This window comes from Rhagoletis zephyria, unplaced genomic scaffold (genome assembly GCF_001687245.7).
Source record: "Rhagoletis zephyria isolate East Lansing unplaced genomic scaffold, Rhagoletis_zephyria_1.1 Rzeph_scaffold_00004, whole genome shotgun sequence".
NCBI lineage: Eukaryota > Metazoa > Arthropoda > Insecta > Diptera > Tephritidae > Rhagoletis > Rhagoletis zephyria.
Window position 1 is genome coordinate 294,481 of NW_016157088.1, and position 22,731 is coordinate 317,211.

Below are 22,731 nucleotides of genomic sequence, written 5' to 3' on the forward strand. Positions count from 1 at the left end.
CCGTACGCTCAATTTTGGGAGTAACCGTATCTACACCAAAAAATATTCATCAGAATACTACCTCTTGTGCCGCAAATTCATGACCCAGGAATTAATGACTTGATTTTCGGCGAATTTCTGTATTGACGGATGGCAAGTACGAGAAATGGCTAGACCCTATAAACTGTTTGGGAAAATCATGATAATTTTTTTTTAACCTATTTGCAATATAAAGAATTCGTTTTTGATAGAAGTACCCATTCTCGGTGGTCAAACCTAAACAAAAGAACAGAGGTAGAGTGGTGAAAAAACAGTAAAGTCGGCGCTCAAAGTTTTCCATGTATTTTATATGGGGTAAAAACTTTTCGTAGAAATGATATACAATTCTTGAAAATCAATATTTTTCGATCGAAAAACTCTGGTTCTCTTCAGCAGACTTCCAGTATTAATACGCAACAGTTAACTTAACCTTTTTAAACTACTAAAGATTTTTTATTGGTCCCCCATTGCAGTTTCTAGGGGTTTTGGCCGACCTATAAAATATAGTTACCATGAAAAAATGGTTAAAGAAATAATTGAGTACCATTATTGGGGCTCTCTGATTGAAAAATATTGATTTTCCAGAATTCTACATCATTTCTACGAAAAGTTGTTTTTTCCCGATATAAAATACAGGGGAAACTTTGAGCGAATTGAGCACTCCCTAATTTTTTTTACCTCAAAACAAAAAAAAATAGGGGTATATTTTTTCGGTATATAACAATCCTAGGGTGTGGCGGCATTAAAATTCCGACTAAATTAGCCAGTTTTAGAGTTTCGTCAACGGCCAAATTGAAAATGATGCTCACAGTATGTAGAGTTCTAGAACTAGAAAGCGAGTGTTCTTGTTATCTGATAAAATTGTTAGCGAAATACGTAACAGGCGTTCACTTACTATACTTAAACGTAGAAAATCGTATGTCACCGCACTCTGAAGATACAATTCGCTTTAGAGTATGAAGATATTATTATCTGAATTTCAGAAACTTATTGCTTGTGAATAAGTTTTCGTTGTAGTTTCGCTACAGTACCAGTAAATTTTTACTTTACTGGATTCTCATAGGCTCTATTCTGAAAAATGCTTTTGAAGGAATTGTTATCACTGTTTTTGTCAGCCATCACTTGTATTTCAAACCGCCTCTTTTCGATACGAATTGGTTAGTTCTTCAAAAGAAAATGATTTTTTTCAAAATCAGTGCGAAAAATAACACAAGCCAAGAAAATGAGTGTGACTTCCTTACCTAGAAACCTGACTATACTTTTCCTAAGGGAATCGCTCTATAACGTCATAATTTTGAGATATCCAAACCTGAAAGTGGTTAAATGGCACTGTTTGGCTAATTTCAACAACTTATATAATCAATAATACATTTTTTCAAATATTTTCACAAATTTTACCTTAAAGTACATTCCTTCACCTTCGAACATCTTTTTTCGTTTTTTAATCAGATTGGTTTCTTATATTTTTTGGCGCAGTCATGATTCGGTTGACATGGAATTTTGCCTATACATACAATATATTTTCTTTCAGTTTCACATATGCACGAACCTTTTCTAACCACATTTTTACAAAAACATTACTTTCGTTGGGTTTTCATTACTCCTCATCTTCTACTAATAGATATGTGAGTTAAAAAAATACCTATGCGTAAAAAATAAAAGGTATGCTAGTTTTTTTTTGGGTGGTGTAGGACCGTGCCGAGCTTCACTGCGTGTTTTCGAATGTTCTGCACCCGTGTCGGGACCAAGAAATTATGTGCGAGCCCATCTGTACTTTAAAGATAAATCTATCTTTTGAGAAGTACAGTTTAATTTAACGAATAATTTTTTTCGTACAAAATTTAAACCCCTTATTGTGATGGTAGTTTCGACAGTTATTTTTAAAAAGTTTCATGTAAGTTCATTAAAAATGGCAGTTAGAGAATAATGAAGTAGTATCATTTTATAATTTTGAAATCAAATGATCAAGGCCTTTTCGTATATGGTGACGACTTGAAATTTTTTAATTTTCGCGCGGCTTGGAAAGTCAAATTTAAATTAGGGATGTTGGAAAACAACGATGCATCGAAAATATCGATGTTTTGCTTCGATGCATCAATGTTTTTTTGAAAACTGACAACTCTGTTATATAGAACCGTCATTTCAGTTTAGCGATCGCACACAAAAGAGAAGTGACTTAAAATTAATTAGCCCAGTTGCAGTAATTTATTTAAAATTTTCTACGGCTTTGCAAATAACATATTTTGCCGTAAAACATTATCTGAAAAAAACCCTATACAAATCGATTCATCGATGTATGCCCTTCGATGCATCGAATCAAAGAAAAACATCAATGTATTTTTACCGCTGACATCCCTAATTAAAATATTTGGTTCCCATTTCCACACACACTCTTACAGATTTTGATATTTCACGCCGCAAAAGCAAAAACAAGAGGTATGTAATTTTTTTTTGTTCTCCTGCTGTCACCCAATTTTAATTCGCCTTGGAAATGCTGGTAGAATACTCCGACGTGGCAGAATATGATTTCCTCATTACTATAAAGTTTTTGACTTTGGTCACTGTGTTTTCTCTGGAGGTCAGACTTGTTCGCGATTTCAAAGTTTGGAGGACACTTTCGGGATTCCTCACGATTATTTTTTCAGATCCTAAATAAAGGCTAAGAGCCAGTTTTTCAGTGCCAGTTTAAACTGAGATTAAGTAAACTGAGTTTAAATTGAACAGCTGGCTGACATTTGATTAGCTAATCTTAGTTTAAACCAGCCATATCGAGCGTTTAAACCTAGTTTAAACCGCGCCGGGCACTGAAAAACTGGCCCTAAGTACCGTTTTCTCATGTAGGTTTTAAAATTTATCTTCCCTTCAAACACATTTTTCGGAGCAACATTTTAGTTTAAAGTGCAGATAAATTTTCAAACCTACATGAGAAAACGGACCTATTTAAGTGTAATAAAATTTTCTCGCTGAGAATAGAAAACTATCTTAAGGGAATTTCTCGCTTTTTTCATAGAATGCACACTCGGTACTCGGCATCTAACCATAGTGGTTTTGATGCTAAAAGAACCTATAAAAAGTTGCCATCGTCAATATCAGCAAAACATGCGCGTTTTCATACATATGTACATATCGTCGATGCTTTTGCAAAACCGCCTATCTTACGGCACTCAAATTTTAAAGAAGAGAGAAAAAACTGTTTTTCTTTGAAGGCATGCAATTGATAGGCGGTATTTTCTCAGCTTTTATTGTACAAATCGGTTGTTTTAATAACGATTTTAAAATTTTTATGCATAAATCTCGATGCCCGCAGTTCAGGGTTACCAAATTTAATTTTTGCCCTTACTGGGATTTAGGCGGCTCTGCAACTGGTCGATGGGCGGTTTTGTAAAGGCATCGACAATATGTTTATCTTCTTCTTTTGATTGAAAGAAAATCAAAGCCCTTTTCTAGTCCTCTTGAGTCTTTTGAAGATGGAATGTGTACTTAGCGTCATGTTTGTTTTCTACTAACTGCCATGAGATGCTTCAGTGCGTTCATGAGTAAAAATGTGGAATTATAGAAAATAAACAATACCAAAAATTACTATGCATAGCATTGAGGTTGCTACTGAAATTGTGTTGCTTCCGGTGTTGATGACTCTTTCGATGGAATTTAGCACTTCGCATTTGATCTCGCTTGACTGCGGCACTAATTGTTGTTCTTGCCGTTACGTAACGCTAATAGCGCCTTTTTCCCCACCAGGAGTACTCGTATTAACAACAACATTAGCGACACTAGAGTCTGCTGCTGTCGCCGTCCCTGTGCGCCGGTTAATCGGCGTCAAGGAGACGCTGCTGTTTGTGGTTGCTGAATTGCAGCCTGTAGTAATTTCTTCCGCTGCCGACGTAGTTGAAGTTGCTGCTGCTGTTGTAGTTGTTATAGAGGAGAGCGTTGCAGTCAAAGCGTTGGCTGGTGGTCCGCAGATGTTGGTCGCACTCGGCAAGTTTGAGTCATTCGTTGCACTTAAGCCGCCGCTGCGGTGTATACTGTTATTGATGCTCGCAACTGCCGCCGCGCCAATTATGTTGGGTATATGCACGCCTGCTGCCGCCGCCGCTACTGCCGCCACGGAAGCCAGGTGGTGGCTAAACTGCTGGAAGTGCTGATTAAAGAGCGGTGAATGCTCTTTGGGATGGTGGTGGTGCGCATGGTGGAGGGTGGTGTGATGTTGCATAGGCGGTGGCGGGGGTGGCGGACCGGACGAACCGCACAGATGAAATTGCTGCTGATATTGTAGCGGTGCTGGCGGCAAGAGCTGCTGATGCGGAGTCGCAGATGTTGGCAGGCGCGAGGCCAGTTGCTTCTGATGGCTACTGACTTTATATGTCTGTGTGGTACCATTGCTAACGCTAGAGGACAATGTTGTTGAGCACTCTGTGCCTGCCACATTAAGGTTCTCGTTGACGCTGATGCTTTGCGACTTATTGTGACTGCTACTATTGCTTATACTTTCACTACATTTTGTCAGCTGATTGATGCTTAGTGGGTTGTTGATGTCATGTGGATTTGCGCCGATTGGATTTCTATGCGCTGGTGTAACATTTGACTTTTCCAAGTTGTCGGCAGCTGGCGAAGAAGCCGCTGATGAAGCGGATGAGGATTTGCCATCGATAAGTGGAGTGGATTTGTTTGCATTCGACTGAGTAGCGGGCGCTAGTTGAATGCTCTCGTAATTACCATTACTGCCCAATTCGCTAGGGTTCTCAGTGGTACTTAAGTTGCTGGTGTAGGAATTGCAACCATTTGACGTTCCAGTCTCAACGGTTGTGGAGTAGTTAGTTGTAGTGTCGCTGGAAGCGACGCTGACTGACGTAGATCTAGAAGTTCTGGCATTTACGCTGGACGTTGCATTGCTGGTGGTATTAGACAGCATTTGAGCAATGGACACGATCGCGCCGCCTTTCGATTCAAGGCTGCTTGGCGGAAAACAATTGCTATGAAGTAGCGAAGTAGACGGACTAGGATTCAGTAGTGTACGCATTGTGCGTTCTGTAAAGGCGGACGCCGCAGCCGCAGCAGTCGAGGATGAGGTATTTGTTAAATTATTACCGAGACCCATGCCACTGGCGCCATTATTTGACAGAGCTGGCGACATTAATGTATCGTCAACTCCGCCGCATACGCCTTCCATGCCGCCACCACAGAAGAACGATTTTGTTGCCTTCGAGTGTTCAAAAACACTGCTGTTAGCGAGCGCCTGTTCCGTATGCGCAAGCGGGTGATGTTGCTGCGGATGCTGTTTCAGATGCAGTTGCTGCGGTGGGCAAGACAATCGCGCCTGCTGTGCCGCCGACGTATCAACAATGCTGCTCGGCTGCACCAACTGCTGCTGCGCTTGTAGTGACGACGCATGCTGCGGCAATTGTTGATGGGATTGCGCATTCTGCTGCTGATACTGGTGGTCGCCGAGACCGAATGTCAGGCCCACTGTAACCGGTGCTGCTGGACTGGCGAGCAGATTCAATGGACTCGCCAAGCTAGTGGACGGACTCTGGAGACTTGACAAACCGCTAAGGCAGCCTGGACTAGATAACGAATGATTCAGCGACTCTGTGTCATCATCCGGGGTTTTATTGTTGTCATCACCGCTGCCTGGACTGCCCAAATTATCATCGCTTTCAGGGTCGTCTAGGTCATCCAATTCTTGATAACAATCGTCCTTAGTGCTGCTACTGCCGGCACTGCCGCTGCTTATCGCTTCCATGTAACGAATACATTTCTTTTTGCGCCTATGTATTTAATTTCGTGGAGGAAGAAGAAGCACACAGAAAATAGTAAAATTTATTAATAATTGGAAAATATTGTAATACACATGGAACTGCTAATATGCGCAATCATTAAGCGATTTCTACACACAATACTAATCTGCATTGTGCGATTTTCAAACTTTACAGTCGATTGTAGTGTAAAATTCGCTTCGCAGTGTATGTGTAGTTTTGTGAATAAATAAATAAAAAGGTATAAATCGATATATCGCGCGTTTAATAATATAACGAAGTATTTCAAAATTTTAATTTTGTGGGAAAATGCAATCAAAGTTTTGTCAATTCATACAGTTGGTATACAAAAAGACAGATGGAAAGACACATATTTCGGAAGTTTGGTTATCTGTTAGGCTGAACATATTCTACTCATCAAGCTTATTAATTGCATAATGAAATCTTCGAAAACGTAAATTTTGATTTAAATCTCTATATTATTAAACGTGCGACATAAGTATACATACATCCGTATGCTATAAACATTTCAAAATACTGAAATATTACGAATAAATGATTAATAGAACAAAATGTCTTACGATATACTTGGTAAAAGACAAAAAGTAAAAAAAACTCTCAACTACGCGTGCAACATGCGACATCTAAAAGGTGACTTTTAAAGCCCAGAAAAATTTGTGAAAACTTCACAAAAACTAAAATTATTAATAAAAACAACTGCGCAAAATTCTTTCACAAAACATATAATAGCAAGTAGGGTTAGGAAGCGGGGCAACGTCAACGAAGAGATGCAACAAAAGATAACTGTGATATGAAGCAGAAGTCCTTTTATCTAACCTTCGCAACAGCACTGAATCCACCGAGCTGTATGTATTAGTTAGAAAAATTTTTCACTAAATGGCAACTTTCCACAGTATAACTAATTCAAACAACAATTTACAGAAAAAAATCTATTTACAAAATAATCTAAGAACTTATTAAAAAAGAAATATAAATAAATATCATGGATACTATAAATAAATTTACATACACATAATGTTCTTCATATCACACCTGCAAATCAAAGTTCCTAAAATCTTAACGAAATTTTTAGGAGTATCTCATATCTTTAACAATTTTTTTTACGAATCTTCAAAGAAAATTATATGAAGTGGTTGACACGAACTCGTAAAGAAATTTCTGTACGAAAAATAAAGAAAATTCTGAAAAAAATCTGCAAGAAATTCTTCACATAGCAGAATTATTTTCTTTGTTTTACCGATTTTCTTCCGAAATTTCGTAAAAGAATCGAAGCGTGCACAGTTTATTTCATTTTAGAAAATTCGGCAAAAAATCGGATGAGATCTTTACGAATTCTTTAAAATTTCTCTACAACTCAGAATACTCCGAAAAAATGGTTTGCAGGTACATTTCCCTTTCTGCAAATAAAAATATTGCCTCAACAAATAAACGATTATAAAAGAAATGAGTGCTTAAGCCACACCACGCCAGTGACATATCTCGATGCATTTCTTTCATACTATAGAGTTCTAAATCTCAATCTCAGCGTTAGTCTAAATTTTAATCTTTATCTAAATGCTCCTAATCATAACCTTCTCTCAATCTCAAAATTAAACCAAAACGAGTTTTTAATAAAAAAAAAAATATATAAAAGGTATTGTGTCTTGAATGTGGAACAAACAGAGGCAGTTTTGAAACTGTCTACTATATGTGGCTTATACTAGGTTCACATATAAGTAGATTATCCTCATTTTCGAGCTTAACACCCTAATCTGTAATTATAACGAGAGATTAGCCATATAAAATTCGTCCCTTGTTAATCTGTAATTATAAAATAATCTCAGATTTAACCGATAACTTTTCGGTGTCCATCCTAGTTTTATCGATTGTTTTTGCGAAAGAGAGGAGAAATGCCAAATGTAAAAGTAAACAAAAATGTACGCTAGCAAGTAAAAGAGGTTTGTAAAGGTATTTTTAATAAAATGTTAAGTTAAAATATATTTATGTTGCTTATTATAGCAGAAAAACGTGATCACGGTGGCACAGTGAAGAAACATAACTTTTCCTTGAGATGTGAGAATAACGAGCACAACAAATTTGACGGCTAATAATCTGAGATTTGCCTGTGTAAACGGGGTGATTAAAAAACGAGCTTTGATTGAGATAATATTGATATGTGAACATAGTTTTAGGTCAATTTCTGCTTTTACAAATTATTTGCTGCGTATTTGCCGAGTACAAAGTAACGTTAGAAATACAGGTCTTTGTTGTCTGTTGCTTTGCAAAAGAATAATGCATTATATTCGTAAACTATTACTGCTACAGTACGGCAACTCAGTATATTGTTACACTAATCGAAACCGCATCGAAAGCGCAAACAACTCAGAAATTTACCCTTTCTACATGGTAGATTGTTGAAAGTAAGCCCAACAAATTTCTTTCTAAAATACAATAATTTAATAAATGTTATTATTATTTTCAATTTGTTTGGAAATTCAACATTTCCGATATCATCTTGCAAAAATTCGCGATCTTAAACAAAAAAATGTTGCTAGATTAACTGATGTACGACATCAAGTCAGAGTTGCGAATCATTGTGATACCGCAACACTGCAAATCAGAGTGTCCAGATTTGGCGATTTCGCGCCAATTTGGCTATTTTTTTGGATATTTGCGCGTAAAAATTTAGGAAATCGCCATTGGCGATTTTTTCCCTTCAAATAAATTTTTTCCAATTATAAAAATATACAAATCTTAGTTTTTCACGATAATTTTGCAGAAGAGGCTAATGAACTGCGTGATAAACTTGACTTAAGAAGCATATTAAAAGACTGTCAAAAATGTTTAATCACGCTAATCGAAGAACTTTTGAAACGATTACCTAGTTAATTGAATACTTTTAAAAAAGCTTTGATTTTGTCACCAGAAAAGTGTGTGAATCACAAGAGGGCGAGGGACCTGCCAATTCACTATTTGACTTTGAAGGAAAGAAAAGTAGCGGAAACTGAATATTTAAATCTTTTAACTTTCCCATGAAATAACTTTTCTCAGCACCATTCCATCCGACTCTGAAGAATTTCGGAAAATTGCTTACGGAGTGAAAACCGCAACAGGCAATAAAATGTTTGGAAATACAAGTAAATTCATATTATTATCCTTGCCGCACTCACATGCTTTGTTGAGCGCGTTTTTTCCTTAATGAATTCAACAAAAACTAAGATTCGAAATTGGATGAGGTTAGAAAGCCTTAATTCAATACAGTAAAACCCGCTTAAGTACCTCACGAAAAATGTCAGCTTTTTGAGGTACTTAGGCGGGTTGGGTAAATAAGCGGGGAGGTACTTAAGAGAGGGATTTTCTTCTGATTATATTAAAAAATTCACGGTGTCCAAAAATGTTGGTTACTTAAGCGGGTTAGGTACTTAAGCGGGTTTCACTGTAGTTCGAATAAAGTGTTATATGAAGGCTAATAGTTTCTGCTGCAAAACGTTTCCAATATCAAACAGTATGTTATCAAGGTTGAATAGCTCAATATATGACAACAACAGAAATGTAAATGATTCATACACTATAGGTGATTTTGAAAAAATTGTAGAAATAGCTGATCTCGCCTTATTATAGGTTTTTATTTAATTTTTAGCGCCGAGCTCTTAAAAGCGGATTGCGCGATTAATCAATTAATGTGAGTTATAATAAATTTAATAATTGCGCAGTCCTATCGCAAAATGTGTTGAAACAAATATTTTTAAAAAGTATGCGTATATTTAAAGAAACTTGTTTTTACATCACTATTACATAAGAGATTTGTGTTATTTATTATTAAAGGTATTATATTCGTTTGTATATATATTATAACAAGATGTCATTTTTAAAATAAAAGATTTGTTAAATCGATTTCATGAATTTTATTTAAAAAAAAAAATTGGCGATTTTTGGCGATTTTTTTTCAGAAATTGCGCTTTTTTTTAAACAATCTGGACACCCTGAAGAAGATAGCCACATGGTTAAAGAGTATTTTCAGGATCCAATATACTCCAAGACTTTTCATTGGGGAAAACTAAAATTACTAATATTTTGTGTCATGTGGTAGCTTCTGAAGAAGAAGATGAAACTATCAATATCATTCACTCTCAATATCAATATAGGTACATATGTAGACAAAGAGGTGTCCCTCCCTTCCGTTGCAACCCAAGTGTAAAATTTTTCCCTTACTATTATTTAATTCACTACCGCCCCTAAAGAAGTTTCATTTTAAAAATCTTCCATAAAACCTGAATGTATATACGTATATAAGAAGGTCATAAAAAAGATTATAACTACCCGAACATTACCCCCATCCCCGGATCGAAAGCTCACTTCAAGCGGGTTTCTGTCCTTGTTGCGTCCTAAAACAGGTGAAATTGAGTTTTCTTACATCCCTTTTGCGTCCAACTTCAAAGTTTGGAAATGACGGCATGAATTAGCTTCCCAATTGAATTATTTTAATCTTTAACTGGAAATATATTTACTGAACGGAGCTGCTACTAGCAGTTGATTATCCTATTAAACCATTACTCCCGTAGTCATTTTCGGAGGATAAGGGCATATAAGTATACACCAGGGACGAGGAGGCCAGTGGGTTCTAGGGTTCCACTTAGAAAACTCAGTCCCATATCAAGCTAAAAAGTCGTTTCTGGCTTCAAGTTTTGTTTGAAGATTCTTTCAACGAAGCGACCAAAAACATTTGTCGAAGCCTAAGACGTTAGCGATTTTTTTTTATCTTCAAAAAGCTATTGAAATTCTAAGATGAGTTCTCGAAAGCGCTGCTGGGGTTCAAAATTTTTTGCTCAAGCCCACAAATAGAAAATGTGTTATTTAAATGCTTGATATGAGGACGAGATAAATATGACCTGCAGTGATTCCATCTTGCCTATTTCACACATTTTCTACAGGAGCAAAAATGCAAATTTCGTGAGAACTGACCCCTATTTTGTGAATATACTTAAGTACTTAAGTTGTAAATTAAATGTCCATTAGTGAAAATAATTCACCCATTCCTTGAAAATATATAAACCATAAATGGCAATGTAAATTAACAACAGATTATTAGCTTCTAGTCGTAATAACCAAAAGTGAATTGTTAGTTGAGCACCAGCTTCACTTGCCAATTTGTTAAAAAAAAACTGCGGTCTAGAGGTTAAACGGGCTAAAACTGGGTTAGTTCTCTTTGCAACACGATACAAAGTGCCGATCTTCGAACCAATCTACCACATCTTTTCGACTCCACAACAAGTGTCGGTATATATGTACATAAACAGCTTGTAAGAGATTGCACCACTCTCGTAGCTAATGAACGCTGGAACAAGCTTTCGTCTTGGGAAACTTCGCAAGCTTCGGAAGAAAGTAACGATAAAATACAAGTAAGGTGTGGAACCAGTACAAGGTAATTTTAAATAGGTATGTAAAGTTCAGCCGGGACGCCTCCCGCCAGGTATTTTGCGATTCCCACCAGCATACTCTGGAGTCCGCCACGAGTGTTTATTTTCATAATGACACAAATTTAGTACATACTAATTGCTATTCATAGGGTGACAAACCACTTCTTCCAATCAATCAAGTAACAAAGCCTTGTCCGAGCGCGATCCAAAAAAGTTTTTTCTAACAGCGGTCGGGCTCTGAAAAGCAACGGAAAACCCTTTTACTTTAGTACTCCCATACAAAAGCTTTTCTTAAAACCCACCTTCGCATGCCACAAATTGGAGGAGAAGCTTGACGAGATGCCAAGCTTAGCAAAAATATGGGCACCAATCTATTTATTGTTTTACATATATTTTGACGATTCGTATATAATAATAATAATATTTTGGCACTTTTTGCTAAGCGTTTGCCTGAGCTTCTCTAAATTATAATGTGCCTCTTGATGTTGTTGTACAAATGGAGGGACCTACCGGTTTACGCCGCGCCCGAATGGCAAATGAGAACTTTTTTCACGGCAGAAATAGGCCGACTTCCAAAACTTCAATTGCATTGCATACGTAAAAATTGAATGCTCCCTAACGCCGAACTACAAATTGTTGACAATGTATCCTTTTCCAAAACGCATCCGAAACGTTATCGAAACGTATCGCTAGAGTAATTGGCGTATCACTAAAAAAAAAGGTTGATGCTTCGTTTATCTTTAGTTGCGATTGGTGTTGCGAAAATCAAAAATTCCGATAGGATGTTAATTTTTATATTGAATATTCAAAATATGCAATGAATTTTTTGGCAATGTTTCGCAACTCTGCATATACAAACAATTTAAATACCGCTGTAGAATAATATCCAAACATAGTATTGGTAAGTTTTGGAAGTCAGTTATACGCTCGAAAATTTGCCTGCCGGAGGCGACCGTTTTCGAACCTTTTTCTAACATAGACGTTGCTCGAACTAGAGATCGACACCAAGTACTGCGAACTAGTCGTACGCACCTCTACCGAGGCGCATATGGCATATGTTTATTCGTTCTCGGCCCAAACGGACTTAAAGCTTCACGAGGAGAACAAGTTTAAATCAAGTATTAGGAAAAAATTCGGGAAATGTTTTTTTACGTAGCATGGCAGAAAAAAGGTTTTAAAAATCCAAAGTCTAATTGCACATCACGCACTCGATGTCACGTAAAACCTTTGTCACCCTGTCTGTGGAAAATATACCGACCATGTCCACAGACAATCCAGTTGCTTTCAACCCTCTATTGCAAGGTCGTCAAGCTGGATGAATTTAGTTTAGTTGCTTAATGTTCGCCCCTCTCTTGCTTGAGCTAGTGGTCATAGAAAGATTTCAGAAAATGATCTAGTGGACGAATTTGTTAAAGACGAATTACATTTAGTTGCATCTGTAATTGTTGAAGTGGGATGTTCCCTTACACAACTGCAAACATATTGTATTATTTGGCTTTTCTGGAACGGGCATGATAGAGATGATCAGGGAAAAATTTCAATAGATCCATCCTCATTGACCAATTCAATTTCAATATAAAAAACAACTTAGTTTTTTCACTGAAGAATTAAAAAAATATTCAATGCTCAGCCCGTAAAAACATAAAATACATACTTATGTACGTTAAATACCAAGTAACAATATAACGATCTCGTTGTGAAGATCTAATGTTTTGAGAGTGAGGTTAGTATTTGGCTGGAGCTATGGAAATTGTTCGCCGCATTCGTTTGAAACCAGAATTACGTATGTTTGTATAATACAAATAACATTTCAAACGGAAACACTTTTTACCGCATTTTTTAGTATTAAAATAGTTGACATTTGAGGTAGTGATAAATAAAAAAAAGTATGATATTTAAGTGGATGCACCTGTTATCACTACAAGATAACAGATTTCAAGATGTCTTTAACTTGGCAAGTTTTCCTGATACCTGTATACACCAGCAATTTCGAATAAGTGCAATTAGTAATTAGTAATAAGCATGCAATCGATAAAAAAAAATAAAAATAAAAATAGCGAAATTGAACTGAAATCTTTACTTGTAACATAGATATAAGCGTTATACAAACAACCACAACATTATTTAATCATACACCTATGTACACTGAATGCATAATCGATGTGGCATGAAACGTGGTAAATCAATAATCAACCCACAACATCCAAACAGCAATTATGTTCATTAATAAATAATTACAAAGTCAATGCTTAAAATAACGCCAGAATTTTAAGCAGTATGTAAGTGAATATGTTCATATCTATATACCTATGTACCTACATATATACAATACTTATCTATGCACATTAGAGCACGTCCAAATAAAAAAAAATTCCCGCAATGCGACCGGCATAAGGCTAAAATTTTAGCATTTGGTATAGTAATGATCCTCCATGAATCTCCCCTCTATAGGACAATTCTATGAGGTTCCGCGTACACTCAGAAAAAGGTTTAGTTATAATTACCAAAATTTGGTTATAGTGACCAAGTGGCATAGTTGTACATGGCGAAATAAATATCTAGTTCACGAAAGTCTGCAATTTACTTGAGACTTCTAGTTGGGACAAATGTATATTTGTTAATAATTACAAAATTACTATCTTGATTGGACAATATTGTTTGTTGAATAAAATCATTGTTGAGCAAATATAAACAATGCGTTGGTTGATACAAGATGGTTGCTGTGTTTACTTTACATAAAAAATACATACATATTTACATAAATAGTTACTAGTGGAAATAATACATATGTATATGGTGGTAAGAATTTCCTAAAAAGAAACGATGAAACAGGAACAGTCGTGCGAAAACCCAGGAAGTGCTTGTTTAAGTATACTGCTTTGCTTTTTCCTTGGCTAAATAGATACTTTCAAATTATAATTCACATGAATTATATATCCACTGAGAAACCCCGGTTGGCATCAAGCTTTATATATTTAAATAACTATGCGCGCACCGAAACAACTCGCGGCGATAGCAAAACTGAAACTGAGGCAATCAAGTCTGGGCATGTCATAGCACACACTTTTCTTTCTCTACCTAGCCCAGTGATCAACATGCCATAGCTTACTGAGCGCTCTGTGACCACACGCGTGGTTCACCCATATATGAACAGCGGTAGCGGAGCAATGATTTCCACGCACACAGTCTCATTCATTGAATCGTTTTTATGCAATGGTTGGCATACTAGCGCATTCAAATGATTCAATAAGTGGGACTGTGTGCACTGCTCAGCTGGCGCTCTTCGTATGTGAAACACAAATGTGCTCAGAGAGCGATCAGCATTCTTTAGGGGTGGCTCAAAAGCATGAATATGTTCCGCTCTCAAACCAAATCGTGTTTGCCTCAACTAAGATTTGGTGACTATGACTAAACCATGTGTTGAAAGAAAGCTTATCTGCATTAGCAGAGTTTATTAACATCCTTTTATGAACCATACGTTAAGTTGAATGGAATTTGTAGAAATATGCTTCAAAGAAGTATTTATTAGTATATACCAAACCCTTCAACTAAATTAACGATTTAAGTTGAATGGAATTTGTAGAAATATGCTCCAAAGAAGTATTTATTAGTATTTACCAAACCCTTCAACTAAATTAACGATTTGGAACATCCTAGATGACTATTAGAAGCTTTAATATATTTAGATATAATTAGGGTTGCCAGATTTTTTATGCGCGAAATCAGTACGTTAGACTTTTTCATGCTAAAAAAATCAGTACTTTTCAGTAAATTTTTTTTCAAAGCATAATTATGAATGTATGTAAGTATCAGATAATATTTTAAAACGCCAGAGTAGTAGTTTTTAACAATCATTTGGTATACAAATAAAATGTAGTTCATAAGAAAAGCGTTATTCATTTTAACGTGGGTNGTTCACCCATATATGAACAGCGGTAGCGGAGCAATGATTTCCACGCACACAGTCTCATTCATTGAATCGTTTTTATGCAATGGTTGGCATACTAGCGCATTCAAATGATTCAATAAGTGGGACTGTGTGCACTGCTCAGCTGGCGCTCTTCGTATGTGAAACACAAATGTGCTCAGAGAGCGATCAGCATTCTTTAGGGGTGGCTCAAAAGCATGAATATGTTCCGCTCTCAAACCAAATCGTGTTTGCCTCAACTAAGATTTGGTGACTATGACTAAACCATGTGTTGAAAGAAAGCTTATCTGCATTAGCAGAGTTTATTAACATCCTTTTATGAACCATACGTTAAGTTGAATGGAATTTGTAGAAATATGCTTCAAAGAAGTATTTATTAGTATATACCAAACCCTTCAACTAAATTAACGATTTAAGTTGAATGGAATTTGTAGAAATATGCTCCAAAGAAGTATTTATTAGTATTTACCAAACCCTTCAACTAAATTAACGATTTGGAACATCCTAGATGACTATTAGAAGCTTTAATATATTTAGATATAATTAGGGTTGCCAGATTTTTTATGCGCGAAATCAGTACGTTAGACTTTTTCATGCTAAAAAAATCAGTACTTTTCAGTAAATTTTTTTTCAAAGCATAATTATGAATGTATGTAAGTATCAGATAATATTTTAAAACGCCAGAGTAGTAGTTTTTAACAATCATTTGGTATACAAATAAAATGTAGTTCATAAGAAAAGCGTTATTCATTTTAACGTGGGTGTACACATCATTATACACAGTATTTTATATTTACGACATTTTTGAATATCAATAATGAGATCATTTCCATCTTGAGTGTTTAAATAGTCGAAGAATTCTATATTTTTCATTTTAAAAATACTCTTAATATGAAGTTCACTTTACAAATTTTTAATTAGAAGGCGGTTTCATTCTTTGCGCCAGGAAGAAAACTTTATACTTAAGATCATTTCAGTTACATATTTTTTCAAACTGTGGAAAAGTACCAATATTTAAGGACTTCATATATAATTCCTCATGGCTTAAATTAATTTGTTCAACAACACAAAAACTATGAAAGACTAAGAATTCGCTAAAAAGATTATCTGACTCCATATCCTGTGTGCAAAACTCTTTTACAATGTAAGTAAATTGTGAAAAAAAAATTGTAAGTTATAGGCAAAAGCTATTCGAATATTCAAATTTGTTGTTATTAAACTGAAAGTTATTTTGGCGTAACTAGCAACACACGTCAGCCTTCTTTTTAAATAATTAAACCTCCAACATCTCGAGGGCTTATATTCAATACCCCCTTATCTGCATTTTTCACAAAAATGAGATTCTAATATAAAAATCCACCCAAGACTTAACTGTCATCGGTGATGTTAATGCTGACCTTGTATTACGCTTGACAGAAGAATTACTTTTAAATTGCAAAGTTATAATTAACACCAGTGATGACAAATAAGGCCCAGATGGGTTCTAACATCACAAAGTTGTTTTTTTGTGAAAATTGCAGATAGAGGCTATTGAATATAAGCCCTCGATATTAGGCTTGTTTCACAAGCTACTTGTAGAAAAACTCGAACAAAGTTCAAACTGTGAGAGTATATCAAAGATACTGTGAAACTTACTTGTGGAACGCTTATGTGTAACTGGAAGTTGCTTCGAGTACCTTGTGGAACAAACCCATTATCGCAACTGGTACGTAACGACCCGTCGATATGCCCATAAAACGATTGATATTTTATTTTGTATTAATTTCTTGGGCATATCAAACTTTATCTGAAACATGTCAACTATAATTAAATTATCTTCTTACTTTTTACAGTACAGTTTAAGGAAGTTACAACGTTATGTAAAAACCTTAAGAAAATCCTAAAGTTTTTTGTTTGAATTGAAAATTCAGTACAAATCAGTACAAATTTTGCAAAATCAGGACATTAGCATAAAATCAGTACAAGAGTTGAAAAATCAGTACTGAACTGATAAAATCAGTGCGTCTGTAGTTATAATTACCAACCCATGGCAATAGTTCCCAATCCTTGGCAACAGTTCTCAAATATTGCCGAAATTCGGGACTAAATATCTTTAGTTGTGGAAACTAATCCTTTTCCTCAGTGTAGAGCATTTAGTTTTCCCATAGGACTTACACGTAAGAGAAACGTTCTTTCCTTTTGAGGTCAATTAAATTTTCTAGGCAGGCTCAGATTATTTAAATTCCTAAGTTATCCTTTGTTATATTTGGGTAAAATGTTGTATATTCCAAAATATTTTTTTGGAATTTAAGGAATCTGAGCACGCATAATATTTAAATAGCATATAATGTATTCTTACAGTTTCTAGTGTTTTTAGTGATCCTAGAAAATTATATTGATCTCAAAAGGAAAGAACTCATTTTCTTACGTGTAATTCCAAATGCTAAAATTTGAGACTTATGGTCTAATGTACATGCATATGTATGTATGCACTTTGTGGCATATTTATATACAAACATACTTATTCGTACACGTACACAAATGAAAGGGATATTTCTAGACGTACCCTGCAAAAATTGTTGGACCATGTGGTTAATTTGTGACATATTGGAGTACACTGAGAAAAAGGATTAGTTTCGACAACTAAAGATATTTAGTTCCCGAATTTTGACAATATTTGGGAACTGTTACCAAGGATTGGGAACTATTACCATGGGTTGGTAATTATAACTAAATATATTAAAGCTTCTAACAAGAATGATAGAATACAAGATTGCGCCTGTCAGAGAAGATTTTTGAGAATAACTTTTGTGTGATGTCACACTGGTGCAATTGCGAGAGAGACCTGCCAAAACGTGAGCAAGAATGGAAGAAGAAGGAAAAATGTTGCAAGGAAAACGTAAACAAGTTGCACAAGTGTGACGTCATACAAACAACGATTCTGTCAAATTCACTGAGAGAGGAATAGCGGTACCGTGATTGGCGCAACCTCTATTTCTCTCAATCGTGAGCTTCTAATATTCGTCTAGGTTGTACCAAATCGTTAATTTAGTTGAAGGGTTTGGTAAATACTAATAAATATTTTTTTGAAGAATATTTCTACAAATTCCATTCAACTTAACGTATGGTTCATAAAAGGATATCATTAAGCTCTGTTAATACAGATAAGCTTTCTTTCAACACATGGTTTAGTCATAGTTACCAAATCTTAGTTGAGGCAACCACGATTTGGTTTGAGAGCGGAACATATTCATGCTTGTGAGCCACCCCTAAAAAATGCTGAGCGCTCTCTGAGCACATGTGTGTTTCACATACGAAGAGCGCCAGTTGAGCAATGCACACAGTCCCACTTATTGAATCATTTGAATGCGCTAGTATGCCAACCATTGCATAAAAACGATTCAATGAATGAGACTGTGTGCGTGGAAATCATTGCTCCGCTACCGCTGTTCGTATATGGGTGAACCACGCGTGAGGTCACAGAGCGCTCAGTAAGCTATGGCATATCGATCACTGCGCTAGGTAGAGAAAGAAAAGTGTGTGCTATGACATGCCCAGACTTGTTTGTCTCGGTTTCAGTTTTGCCATCGCCGCGAGTTGTTTCGGTGTGCGCGTAGGTATTTAAAAATATAAATTTTGATGCCAACCGGGGTTTCTTAGTGGATATATAATTTATGTGAATTATAATTTGAAAGTATCTATGTAGCCAAGGAAAAAGCAAAGCAGTATACTTAAACCAGCACTTCCAGCAGATATTGACCTGGGTTTTCGCACGACTGTTCCTGTTTCATGGTTTCTTTTTAGGAAATTCTTACCACCATATACATATGTATTATTTACACTAGTAACTTTTTATGTAAATATGTATGTATTTTTTCAAAACTTATACGGCTGTGTAAAATGACGTTGAGCAATGCTACCAGCTCCGCCAGAATTGGGAAAGACCTCTCCGAGCCGTTCGCCACAAAACGGGGTTTCAGACAGGGCGACTCCTTTTCATGTGACTTCTTTAATCTGATGTTGGAGAAGATAATAAGAGCTGTAGAACTGAACCGCTCAGGAACAATTTACTACAAGAGCGTGCAATTGCTGGCTTATGCCGATGACATCGACATCATCGCTAACAAAAACCGCGAAGTCTGTTCTGCCTTTTCCAAGTTGGATAGGGAAGCAAAGCGAATGGGTCTGGTGGTAAACGAGGACAAGACGAACTATCTCCTGTCATCAAACAAACAGTCAGCACATTCACGCCTTGGCACCCACGTCACTGTTGACAGTTACAATTTCGAGAAAGTAGAGAATTTCGTTTACTTGGGAACCAGCATTAACACCGATAATAATGTCAGCATTGAAATCCAACGTAGAATCACTCTTGCCAACAAGTGCTACTTTGGACTGAGTAGGCAATTCAGGAGTAAAGTCCTCTCTCGACGTACGAAAACCACGCTCTATAAGTCACTCATCATGCCCGTGCTGGTATATGGCGCAGAAGCATGGACAATGACAACATCCGATGAGGCGGCTCTTGGAGTGTTTGAGAGAAAGATTTTGCGGAAGATTTACGGGCCTTTACGCGTTGGCGACGGCGAGTACCGCAGACGATGGAACGATGAGCTGTATGAGCTTTACAACGATATGGACATAGTGCAGCGAATTAAAATACAGCGGCTCCGCTGGCTTGGCCATGTCGTTCGAATGGACACCGACGCTCCAGCTCTGAAAGTATTCAACTCGGAACCCGCTGGTGGTAGCAGAGGAAGAGGGAGGCCCCCACTGCGATGGAAAGATCAGGTGGAGAAGGACTTGGCTTCACTTGGCGTTTCCAATTGGCGTCAGTTGGCACAGAGGAGAAACGACTGGCGTGCTTTGCTGAACTCGGCCAAAATCGCTTAGGCGGTTACAGCGCCAAAAAAGAAGAAGAAGAAGTATGTATTTTTTATGCTTAATATATGCAAATAAAAGAAGAAAGTAAACACAACAACCATTTTTATTTGTGTCAAACTGAAACTTTTTTCCAATAAGGAACGGTTAGCTGATTCAAGTCTACAGCAAGTTCACAAAATTAATTGAAAACTTGTATCAACCAAAGCATTGTTTATATTTGCTCAACAACGATTTTATTCAACTAACAATATTGTCCAATCAAGGTAGTCGTTTTGTAATTATTAACAAATACACATTTGTCCCAACTAGAAGTCTCAATTAAATTGCAGACTTTCGTGAACTAGATATTTATTTCGCCATATACAACTATGCGACTTGGTTGCTATAACCAAATCTGGGTAATTATAACTAAACCATTTTCTGAGTGTACTTACAAAGTGCTCCTTTGGAATTCATTACACTGAGAAAAGAGTTTAGTTACGTCAACTAAATGTGTTTTTCTCAACNCACATTTGTCCCAACTAGAAGTCTCAATTAAATTGCAGACTTTCGTGAACTAGATATTTATTTCGCCATATACAACTATGCGACTTGGTTGCTATAACCAAATCTGGGTAATTATAACTAAACCATTTTCTGAGTGTACTTACAAAGTGCTCCTTTGGAATTCATTACACTGAGAAAAGAGTTTAGTTACGTCAACTAAATGTGTTTTTCTCAACACATGATTTAGTTATAGTCACATTATTTGGTTATAGTTACCAAATCATGTGTTAGTAGAAATATATTTGGCTGACTTTTTTCTGAGTGTAGCGGGCCAACTCCTGTCTCTACAACAGATTATTGTTACCTGGCCATTGCTCGTGTTTTAACGATAGTAATCCCAACACGATGTTTATTGGGCTATGTTGCCAAGAGGCAGGTACGCCATGGAGCAATCCTTTTGAGTAGTTTGGTGCTACTCTGATGTAATGTAGAGCTGGAGTTTATGGTCCTGCCCTACGACATCGTTATGTTAATTGGACCACATTTTGTATATGCATTTCGGTTAATTTTGGAATACTCCTTGACGCATCTTTAGATGCCTGCATGGAGTAGCCGCAATTTTTACGGGGTACACGTACGTGTTCTCAACGTCTATGTATGTATGTAAGTACATAAGTATCTATGCATGTATGTATGGCTCCACCTCTAGGCTTGTATACATATAGACTAATATGATTATCAAAGGTTCCGCTACGACAAAAAAAGATATTCTTTGGCTATTGCTTAGTAGGCAGTCCTGACGTAAGCTTAAACCCGAAAATATAATTTGTGAATATGAGTAGAAATTGACTCGGGCCCCGCATAGCACACATAGGGTATTTGTGAGAAGCTGGAATGTTTGATATGGACAGCCTGGGTATTTGCTTTCTATGAAGTACCTTTTCAATAATTCTGGAGAGGTAGTTTGGTCTCCGCAATTAATTGTTTATAATTTTTATTAAATAATTAAGTTTCATTTAAGTTCATCTTATTTCGTTTTTATTTTATTTATCATATTTATTTATGTTTTTGCAATTTTTAAAGTGAATTCCCGAGAACGATTTCACTTGCAAAATTTTATTTTTTTACTTTATTATGTTTATTTATTTTTTATATTTCTACTTTGTTATGCTGTTTTATTTTGTTTCAGTTTTGGTTTTATTTTATTGTTGATTTTTTTCCATTAAAACTTTTGGGGTTTTTTTAAATTTAATTCTGTTTTGATTTAAATAATTTTTAATTTTGTTCGATTCTTGTATTTTATTTTATTGTGTTTAATTCTTATTTTTTTCTAGTTGTAGGTAATTTTTACCTTATTGCTTTTATTATATTATATTATAGATAGACGTATATTGTTTTACATACATATAACATAAAATGATATATATAACAGGCCGCTGTGGCTGGTTCGATCCTTGGTCCGGGCAACATCTGAATTAGAAAAAGGTTTTTTTATAACAGCGGTCGCCCCTCGGCAGGCAATGACAAATCTCCGAGTGTATTTGTGCCATGAAAAATAGCTTCTACTGAAAGCACAATCCCGCTAGCATTTTAGCGTATTCCGACATCATCGGTAAAATGCTACGTCTGTTTTGTCTTCTCGAAATTATATAGATAAACAAGGTGTGTGGGTCGGCAGGCGAACGAGGACAAAACGTAAAATATCCTGTCATCAGACAAATAGTCAGACCATAAGCCTCTCGGCAGCAATATCCCCGTTGACGCTAACACGTTTGAAAAAAGAGACGGCTTCGTTTATATAGATAGGACCCTTAACCCTTGAAATCCAACGGGGAATTACTCTTGCCAACAAGTCGTTACCTTAATACAGAAAGCCACTCGTCAGTGAAATGCAAAAACCCGTAACTAACTAAAATTTTTTGTTGCATAAAACGACTTATAATTCGATGATATGCATCATAATCAATCAAAAAGTGAATTTTGGATTTTAGTTAGTTACAGATTTTTATATCTCAGCGACGATGTGAAATAGGGCCTTTCTGAGTAGGCAATTGAGAGCTAAATTCCTCTATCGTCATACAAAAATCTCACTCTATAAGTTATTCATAATGACCGTGCTGATGAACGGCGCAGAAGCATTGACAATGAAAGCATCTGATGAGGCGGCTCTTGAAGTTTTCAAGAGAAAGATTCCGCGGAAGATTTATAGGTTTTTGCGTTTTGCCGATGGTGAATACCGCAGACGATGGAACGATGAACTGTATGA

The 22,731-nt window shown here is 36.2% G+C and overlaps 1 protein-coding gene across 3 annotated transcripts in view; it reads right to left on the reverse strand.

Annotated features, from left to right (window-relative positions):
- Positions 1 to 354: 354 nt before the first annotated feature.
- pan (transcription factor pangolin) overlaps positions 355 to 22,731 on the reverse strand; it is an 826,450-nt gene continuing 804,073 nt past the window's right edge. For all 3 annotated transcript variants that reach the window (XM_017628344.1, XM_017628276.1, XM_017628130.1), the window contains one exon: positions 355 to 5,783. In XM_017628344.1, the coding sequence (XP_017483833.1) occupies positions 3,722 to 5,783 (2,062 nt within the window). In that variant the 3' untranslated portion in view covers positions 355 to 3,721. The remainder of the gene's footprint in view (positions 5,784 to 22,731) is intronic.